Genomic DNA, 9,595 nt, shown 5'->3' with positions numbered 1-9,595 from the left:
ATAGCTCTGTCATGTCTGATTTTATTGTCAGTTTGGCCACTTCAATTCCTTGGTTCTTAGATTCACCCGTTTGATTTTTTTGTCAAATGTGACATTCTGGACTGGACACATATCAAGCTGTTGAGAAGTTGAAACATTTTGGAATACAATTTCAGACATTTTAAGACCTAAACATATGGTGCCTGAAAGCTACATTGCATTACTGTACAAGTGTACATATTATGTTACACATAGTGAATTATTTTAACCTAAAACCTGTCTGTGTCTGTCCTTAAATCTGTGCCTTCACAAGAATGGTTAAATTGGATTCTGAGCAGGCACAGGTCGTTTTGTTTGTACAATGTCATGTATGTCTGAATAGTTTAGACTTCTCATATGTTAGAACTGTCTAAAAAGCGCCCAAAACAAACCTAGTCTTTGCTTTGAGAGTATGTTACAACATCCCTACACAACTACGTTCGTTAAGCCCTAGAGACAGCCCGAACCTATCAGAACATAGGGGTGTTAGAACATAACCCCGTACGAATGTAGAGCTTTAGGACACCATGCCTTTTTCTCTAGACATCAAGGTTAAAGTTCAGGATCCGTGCCCTTCCATTGAAGACTGTCACTTGTTTGCTCCTGGTGATGCCGTTGTAAGAAGCAGTGACTGTGTAGGTACCAGGGACTAGCATTCTCCAGTAATCACCGTCTTTTGCTGCAAGTAGCAAAACATATTACTGTCCACATCTCATATATCCTTTAATTTAATCATTAGACCATTGACTACTGCTGACCATTATTATATACTGTAATGTTTGTAGATCACATTGCCCCCCTCCCAGTCTATCAAAGAGTTTTCACCTATGAGTATGGAAGTATTGTTTTGGGTGGCTCAGGGTTTATGAATTTGTCCAAGGAACTTTTTAAAAAAGCTTACTTGGTTTGTCCTAATTGATTTTGGTTCCATGGTGGATTGGAGGTGATTTTGGCTGTTAATTGATAAGGAGGTGTCTGAATGTGATATCCTATTAAACTACACCATACAGTTCTGTCCACAGTTTCCCAAACACATTTCGCAGGTCTGTGAACACGAAGGCGACCAAAACCCAAAATACTTAAGATTTCTTGTTTCTGGTAATGTTGCTGACATGACACCCCCCCCCCCCCACAAAAACACCAGCCCTAGACCCTGCTAGGTAGGACTTAAACGCACCTGTTGTGACGTCATGATTAATCCCGTGTACGTGAATGACCGCTCCCTCGATAGGATTTAGATCACGATCCAACACGAAGCCTCTTATGCCTTTGTGAGCCTAGGGAAGTAAGGAAAAAGATACTGCAGGCATGTGATGTGTTTTAAAAATACTACTTTAGCACAGCTGAATTTGTACGACACAGTTCGCAATGGTACGACGATAGTGCCACGACTGTGACCAGGCCCTTACCTGGTCGATGTAAGAAAGCAGCGCCTTCCTGTTGTTTCTCCACTCCGTCGGAAGAACGTTTGCCTTCGGGAATTTGTCGCACGACAGTTCCAGAGTGATGTCAAAACAGTTGGTGTGAAGGTAGTTAAAATCTTGCATTCCTGGAAGCAGTGTCAAAACAAGAAATTTGTAGGCATGCATTGTTCTTATTTATGACATAATGCAAGTGTTCAGTGAATACTAGCCAAGATAAAATCCTGTCTGTATTGTTGTGTGGACAGGTGGTCTTGACAGGTTTCTTAATGTTTGTATCAATGAATTGTGTAAGAGACCACCCAAAAATGGTCACATTGGCCAGGTTGTCCTAATGTGGTCTGGAGGTGGACAAATGTGCGTGTTTGACATGTATTTCATTCATGACAATGGAAGCAACCTTCTGATTGACAGGAAGAAAACTTGATGCCTTGAAGTCTTACGTACCTCCGGTGGTGGTGTACCAAGCGGCTCCGTTTGTGATGCCGCCCTGGCTGCTGAAATCCGAGCCGGAGTCACAGCCTGAGTCAGCCATGGTCCTGTGAGCATCAGCGTAGGCAGAGGCAAGCTGGCGGAAGATGGCATCATCGGGGGAACGTGCGTAGCTTTGCCATGAGCCGTCTATTAAGAGGCAGCATTTTGATTGGTTAACAAAACGTCAATAATGATGCATCTATGGATAAGGATTGCTGTATCTGTATAGCCTGTATAAAGGCATATCGGTTGCACCAAGGCATATTTTCGGCGTTAGCTTTTTCTTTTCTTTGAGAACGTTAAGTCTTTTTGGGGGTCTCGGAAATGAGACAAACGAGAATAAAAATTTTAAGATCAAAAAGTACTATACCTTTAGATTGGTCGTAAGGGTAGTTTGCTAACAACGCTCCGTCGTGTAAATTGGCACTTAGGACGAACGGATGCCGCTTTATCCATTTGATGACAGCCTCCGTTTCAGGTGCGACATTCTGTACAAAAAGGTAACAGAGTGGGCTTGGATATTAAAGTTCTTCTCACACAACCAAAGTAAGAACACATACCAACGTTTCCGAAGTCAGTCTGCTACCTTCCTTAGGGTAAAAATTATCGGGGCTACTTTTCGCCACTAGGTGGCGCTGCGACGAGAATGCGGTCCCGATCGTGAGTTTGTATCCCCGCCCGTCTCGGTCAATGACTGGTGTACTCACGTTTGGGACCGCACGTGCATGTAAAGAACGAACTGGTTATCCATTGGTTTACCAATCTGATGAAACGATGAACAGAAAAAAGATAGTTGAGAGATTGGACAGGAAAGATGCAGGAAGGGATAAAGGAGAAAGAAAAAGAAAAAGAAAGAACGCATACCCCTTTCCAGTAACTGTCTGGAATAGGAATGTGGTGAGTCGGACCGCCATGTTGGTCACTGCGGTAGGCGATGGTGTTGAGCGCTGGGAAGTTTCTGTTGAGGTCAATGCCCTGGACGTTCTCCCGGCCACTCATCCAGCTGTTATCCGGGCCCTAACAGACATGACAAAATGGGCAGTACCATTCAATGTCTATGGTTTACAGAAATGGCGAAAAGGGTTATCAAAGGCTAATACATGCACTAGGCAAAACAAGAAGTCAGCGATTTTAGACTTCCGAGGAGTAGTTTGAGGTTTTTGTGACCTTGAAATTCACAGATCTGTGGAAAGGGTTTTCGTAAATGATTTGCAACGGTGGGTGTGCGCGCACACACAAAACAATATCTCTTATTCCAATCAGGTGATGAGAAGAAAATGCCATCCATGAGCGAGTGTGTAAACTTTGTGCCAGACTCTTACCCGCCGTGCTGCGATTTCGTATCCGTCAGGGTTCATGGAGGCGAGGATGTGGATCCTGGTGGTTTTTATCAGCCGCTTCACCCGTCTGACGCTGTTATAGCTGTCGGAATGTTAGGGTTATAAGTTTAATCAAGAAAAATCAGCATCTCTTACATACTTACTGGCAACGAACACTCAATCTGAAGTAACTGATACTCATTTCTCGGTATATACAGACCAACGTTGCACTTGTCATCACTCTTAGTCACTGCTGCTATTACAGAGATATTGCATGAAGAGGAGTAAAATCTCGTGGTTCTCATGAGTTAGAAGTGTATTTCCACAAGCCCCCCGGGAGGAGGTCCAATCAGGCTATAACAGGCGAGAGATAGTGAAATACAGGCTTAATGTTTACCTGTTACAGAGATACTGCATGAAGAGGAGTAACATCTCCCGACCGGTCACCTCGTTCCCGTGCATGTTGGCCACGTACTTCACCTCAGGCTCCCCTGGGGGTGAAAAACAAACCTTTTTATGCTTCTTTTTACGCTATCTATGAAGGAAAGAATTAATGAATTAATGTTTGATTTACCATTGAGCCTTGTGACAAATTCACGTAGTCCATATAGGCTTATAAGACACCAGAATAAGTATAACTTAACATCCAATCAAAAGCGATAAAGGTAACAGCGAGATACCTGATTATAGCAAGTGTGTGTTTGGGAAGAGAGAGACACTAGTGATATGAATTAAATCTGGAACCAGGTTAACTCCAGTCTGCATGTTCCCTTCGGTTATACACCTCGTCCAGACCAAGTTAAACATTTACGTCACAGACTGACTTCAATGTAAACTTTCATTCGGTACTCCATAATCTTGGTTAGCTTTAATTTCCGGACCCCATACGGTCTCGTGTAAACCTTAGTCAAAGTCAGCAAAGCTTGGCCGGATAAAAGGTCAAGTAAACCATTCGTAACGTAATGAGTGTGGAGTCATTTTAGTCTAATTTACTTAAATTGTTAAATGCTTTGAAATATTAGAAACTGTAAGAAATTCTCAATTCAGATTTGATTTTCTGTTTTAAATTTACTAACAAATCAAATCAAATCAAACCAAAGCGAAACAAATGTTCAAGAAAATGGAATTAGTAATACTTCTGTCTTTTGATAGACGTACTAAACAAAATTTGAGATGTGAGGTATGTTCCCCGAACCTTTATTTCTATGCTTTGCCACGACTATCCCAGGAATGGCCTCAGTTTGCGTTCGTACGACGATCGTTCTATTTCTCTAAAAGCTGTTAAAGTTAAACATCCTCAAAATTGAACCATCATGTCTTGGCGATCTCTGACCTGGCTCGTGGATATCCGGGTTGTCAGAGAACACGATGACTGTGAGGTTCCTGCCCTGCACACTCCGCCCGATGTTGTACACCCTGCTGATGTCCGGGCACGCCGCGTGCGTCTCCGCGAGGATTCTCTGCAGATCACCATATCTGCCGAGACGATACCATGTTAGAGTTCGCCAAATATCAGAGTGTGCCAAATATCAGTGTGCCAAATATCAGTGTACTAGTTTGCTAAATACTAGTATAAGAGTGTGCCAAATATCAGAGTGTGTCAAATCCATTAAGCATGGAGCGAACTTTATTGATAACCTAGAAAATTTAACTCGGGTCGACTGTTTGATTTAAATGCTATATCTGATAGCCCTAATCTCTGTTATGTCCTTAGAGGCTCACCTTCCACAACTACTGAATGCGATTCCAAAAGTATGCTACTTACACAAATATACATGAATATACAGCGCTTTTAGGATTTTAGGATTGGCGTGCTTTAGGATTGGTATTACATTTATTTACATATACATATATATATATTTATTTTATATGTGGTGCTGTTAGAAAAAAATGCACTTTTCGTCTTATTTTTTATGTGGATTAATAAAAAAAATTGCCATACCGGTGATGGGCGAACTCGTAACGTAGCCTCACTCCGAGTGTTGTCTGTATGGTCAGTAGAACAAAGGAAAGCTTCCAGATGTTTGTCATGTTGGGCGTTGTGCTCTTTGTTCATGGGCCTCCACAGCTACAGAAGAGGTCAGGATGCTAAACATCATTCAGGAAGAAAGTACCGGTGGTGAGTTTATTGTCCCGTCTGCTACATCATGAAAAGTGTGAATCATCCGTACATCTATGCCTGAAAAAATGGCGGACAGCACACCTTCCGCAAGTTGTAAAACAGGATCATCCAGTCGTAATTGATACGTCTAATTACCAAGACACAACAATGTGCTGGTTCTAAATCTCCAAGCAGATGAAAGGTCCGGGAAAGTGTTTGCACTCCCTGAGTGGAAGACGAAGAGCTGGAACAATGCAGACCACTTGAAAGACCCACAATGCTGTAAAACACTACTGTTACGGCGCGGTACGAGTCGCAGGTCGTCATACAATCTGGATGTCGTAGAATTTTCAAGCAGACTGTGACAGAATCAAACGTCTAAAATGGTTTGTATCCATGAAGGTTTGTATACTGAACGCCCTTTGGGGCAACACTCCAGCGAGTCTAAGACTGCCTTTCAGTAACAAGACAGCGGAGTTTCGTGCGACACATACTACACACACACACAGTTTGCAATCATACGACGATCGTACGACGAATGTGACCAGACACCGACACGTAAGACACCGAGCCCAACCCTACGTCTACTTGGAGATTACCAAGGTCTCCGACCTTTCCTCAGAGTCAGTGGGTTGAAGTTGCGACGGCCCACTGGCAGATTTTGCAGGTTCCCCCAGAGTTCACACAATCAGTTGAATTCCAATCACGTTCTACGATAGACTGTAGCAATGAGGTATACAGAAAGCCAAATGTGAAGAGACTTAGAACCTTCTGTCCTAATTAGAAATCATCATGGTCAAATTAATGAAATGAATTCCTACATGTATATACGAATGCAACTTTTATGTAGATTTAACGTTTGATTGGGACAAATCCCAGTCTCTACAATAAACGTCCTGGAAAAGAGTAGACATTGGGCAAATACGAGACTGGTAGACAGAGGAATTATCCGACCACAAGAGTACACTGCTACCTACTGTATGCCATTGCTTGCCTTCAATTTCTATTATTTTCCAGCATTCCAGTGGAGTCACTGGGAGACACCAGACAAGTCCAAGTAGACTATGTACGCACTTGACCTTAGAACGGAAGAAGAGACTTACAAGCTAGCTGGAGTCCGACCGAAGTGTCTTATGCGGTTCTTGTGGTCTCTCTGGGAAGGAATAAGTGCTCCCTCTACTGTGGTGAGCCGGCGTCACGACGGAAGGACTGCCAGTTGCGTTCGCTGTACTCGGAAATCCTGCGGTTGACTGTTGCTGTAAATCCGTGCCGGACTTATATATATATAATATCCCTACCGGAAATACTCTGACCCTGGGTTCCCAGAATGAAGCCCCTGCAGCGGACATCTGGGTAAACATTCGGACACGTCAACTTGCCGTGACCATGGTAACTGTGCTGAGGACATGTACCGTGCTGAAGACAAACTCTCCAAGCAGACGTAGATTTGGAATATTGTTACCTTTTTCGATTAATGCAACGTTTACCGTTGTCCGGTAGCTAGCCAAATCAACGGTTGCCTATTGGGTACTGTCTTAGCTACCGAAAAATCTGCTTAGAGGTTGCTGAAGGCGAACACACACTTAGACACAGGAGTATTTGCAATTTTTCTTTTCTATAGTGAATTGCCAAGTTTTGATCAAACGCTGGGAGTCTCAAAAGAGCAGATGTTCGAAGTCGGCTGGGGCTAGGTGTGAGGGACTTGGTGACGTAAACCCAGATGGCATCACGTCACATGTCACATGCCTTTCTAATGCCACACAAACATGTGTAAAACATTCAGCTGCACCCTACGTCTGCTCGGAGATCATGTTGCCCACGGAACTGGAGCATGTGGGAGTGATGACACACCATGACGTAAGAGGGTAGCCATGGTAACATGAGCACTGAATCTGTTGGACCGTGGCTGTTGGTGACCTTCCTACCCACTAGGTCACTATCAGGGTATATGTACAAAGTCTGATGAAAACGTGTTGGACAGATGTGGCAATATCTATGGGCGCATATGGGCCACAGGCCCACAGCAAGTAATGACACACAGATACATACACAGACACACAAACGAACGCCTCTGAAAACATAACCTTATTGCCGAAGGTAAAAAGCTACGGTCTTTATCAATCCTACGCGCAAAAATATCGACGGCTAAAATATAACGTGGTGTGTATGCGTGCAATGTGAAGTGGAAAGGAGGTGTGCATCTAAACAATGCATGTCTGTGACAGGTGAAAGTTATGGCCTGCGGCCATTTGATCATGACCATGTTTGGACCTTGGTTAGACCTTCGATTCTCTTGTTGTGGAATCTCGTCTTTCCACTTGTCATTTCAGACAGTTCTTACATAACCTCAGGGCACGGATAGATCAATGTAAATATCGTACGTGTACAAATACAAATATTAATACAAATGTATATGTATAGATTTATCAGGGCATTAAATGATGTCAACTTTATCTTTTTGATGTATTTTGTCTGACCCTTACCTCTCCCATCATGATCTCAATAAAAACCACCGGGCCAAATTGAGCTTCTCATGAATATAAAATGGTTCATACAAACAAACAAACAAACAAACAAACAAACGAACAAGCAAACAAACAAACAAACAAAATGACAGACGTATCTGTCATTTTGTCCGTCAACTTTCATGTATGCAAACGTGGTGTTGGGGGTGAATGTAAAATGTTTGTTGTTAAGGCACGTGCAATTCCGACTCGAGATACGCGGCCCTCCTCAAACGATTCTAATCTGTGAATGTATCATTCAACAAGTTGAGAAGGCAACCCTTTCTAGCTTGGCCCCGCTCTGAAAGTTCTTCACTGCCAAAGATAAACGCGAATCCGAAGTCGGGCGGCATTTCGGCGACAGCGGCCATTTTTTGTCCTCCCCGTGCTGTTTTTGACGGAGGTGCTTTAAATAGAAAAGGGTGCGGGGCTTAAGTTGTTCGACTGGAGATGGTCACATTAACATATATAGTCCTTGCCTCAAGGTACAAACTCCTTTGGGGAGGGGGGTATAAGCTCTACGAGTCCTGTTAACTTCCGAATCGACTCAGAGAGAACATGAGTACCTTGCTTCAGCTATTTACATCCTACGATGGGACGTAAGTGAACTTACCAACCAACCAACAAACAAACTAACAAACTAACTAACGGACAATACAATATCGGCCCCCAGCATACATGGCAAAATGCCATCGATGAATGGGTCTTACAAAGTTACATTCGTTTGAGTGGGCGGCCAGACCGTGCGGTGTCATTTGATTTCTGACGAGCTGATTATTGTACTTTTTCTTGGTATACTATTCAGGTTTTACAGTCATGAGATGATGATTCAATGGAAACAGACTAGATCAGTATGCACTATGGCGTATATGGAAGATTTGAGACTTACGGGAAGCGACTGTTTCTCAACTTTCTTTTTTATTGCATTTTAGCATAATACTGCTATGCCTTAAATGTTCTTTCTGCTACCGTCTTAAATTCTTGTGTCTGAAAGACGAGTAATATGTTATTACCCAGAAATCTCTTCTTGTACGTTAGCGGTGAGTGCGGTCAGTTTCAATGATGCTCCTCTTGATACGAAGACACTATGGATGTTATGACCAAGAAACCAAATGAAAGTGTAACTTAACGCAGGAGACAGTTTTGGTCTGAGAAAGTGCCATGCTGGGATGTGCTGGAGTACAAACCTGATTGGTTGCAGTCCTGGGGAAGGGATCATGTAGTCTTTATCGCCTGTACGGTCTGGTCTTCTCGTATCCGCATCTAAGGATCTTTTACATAGTTCCACAACAATGAATGAACATCATTTTAATGCATGTCACTGAACATGATGAACGTTGAAAATATTCCGAAGTCGTCTTATGAAGGTTACTGTACATGTTCGCGGAAAGTAATGATACATTTTGCCAAGAAAAGGTATTCCGAACCTCCTCCTACTGCAATATTAATCATCAAAAATTGTAGTATGTAGTCTGTAAGGATGACCTGTGACCTGAACAAACTTCTGTCTTCGGAAATCATATCATAACTGCAGGCGTATCCTTGACATTCATTCTGCGCTCTTCCTATCAAATAAGAGATTTTTGAAATATTGGGTCTTCACCAACCCTTCTTTTGATTACTTTACCTGGTGTATATATTTCAGGAAAGTTACTGGGGTAATTACTGGGGCTTTAAACTCCCACAGAGAAATTAATCATCGCAAATTTCGGCCTTCTCGGAATAAATAGCCCGAAAAAAGGCTCGGATCTTCAGACG

At 42.8% G+C, this 9,595-nt stretch overlaps 1 protein-coding gene across 2 annotated transcripts; it reads right to left on the bottom strand.

Annotated features, from left to right (window-relative positions):
- Positions 1-5: 5 nt before the first annotated feature.
- Positions 6-6,677, bottom strand: LOC109478523 (carboxypeptidase N catalytic chain-like). Of its 2 annotated transcripts, XM_019780127.1 has the most exons (12): positions 6,437-6,655; positions 5,946-6,053; positions 5,175-5,320; positions 4,566-4,708; positions 3,630-3,723; positions 3,236-3,335; positions 2,778-2,930; positions 2,284-2,401; positions 1,887-2,060; positions 1,428-1,567; positions 1,196-1,295; positions 6-697 (listed from the first exon to the last, which is right to left on the bottom strand). In XM_019780127.1, the coding sequence occupies exons 3-12, from the start codon at positions 5,261-5,263 to the stop codon at positions 558-560; spliced, it is 1,251 nt and encodes a 416-aa protein (XP_019635686.1). In that variant the 5' UTR covers positions 5,264-5,320; positions 5,946-6,053; positions 6,437-6,655; the 3' UTR covers positions 6-557. The 2 variants fall into 2 exon arrangements, with proteins under 2 accessions (XP_019635686.1, XP_019635685.1); XM_019780126.1 differs by lacking the exon at positions 5,946-6,053 and having other exon boundaries at positions 6,437-6,677.
- Between the last annotated feature and the right edge of the window lie 2,918 nt (positions 6,678-9,595).

Source organism: Branchiostoma belcheri, unplaced genomic scaffold (assembly GCF_001625305.1).
Source record: "Branchiostoma belcheri isolate BF01 breed outbred unplaced genomic scaffold, Haploidv18h27 scaffold44, whole genome shotgun sequence".
Classification (NCBI taxonomy): Eukaryota; Metazoa; Chordata; class Leptocardii; order Amphioxiformes; family Branchiostomatidae; genus Branchiostoma; species Branchiostoma belcheri.
Note: the sequence above shows the minus strand (reverse complement) of the source record. Positions and strands in the feature narration are given on the sequence as shown.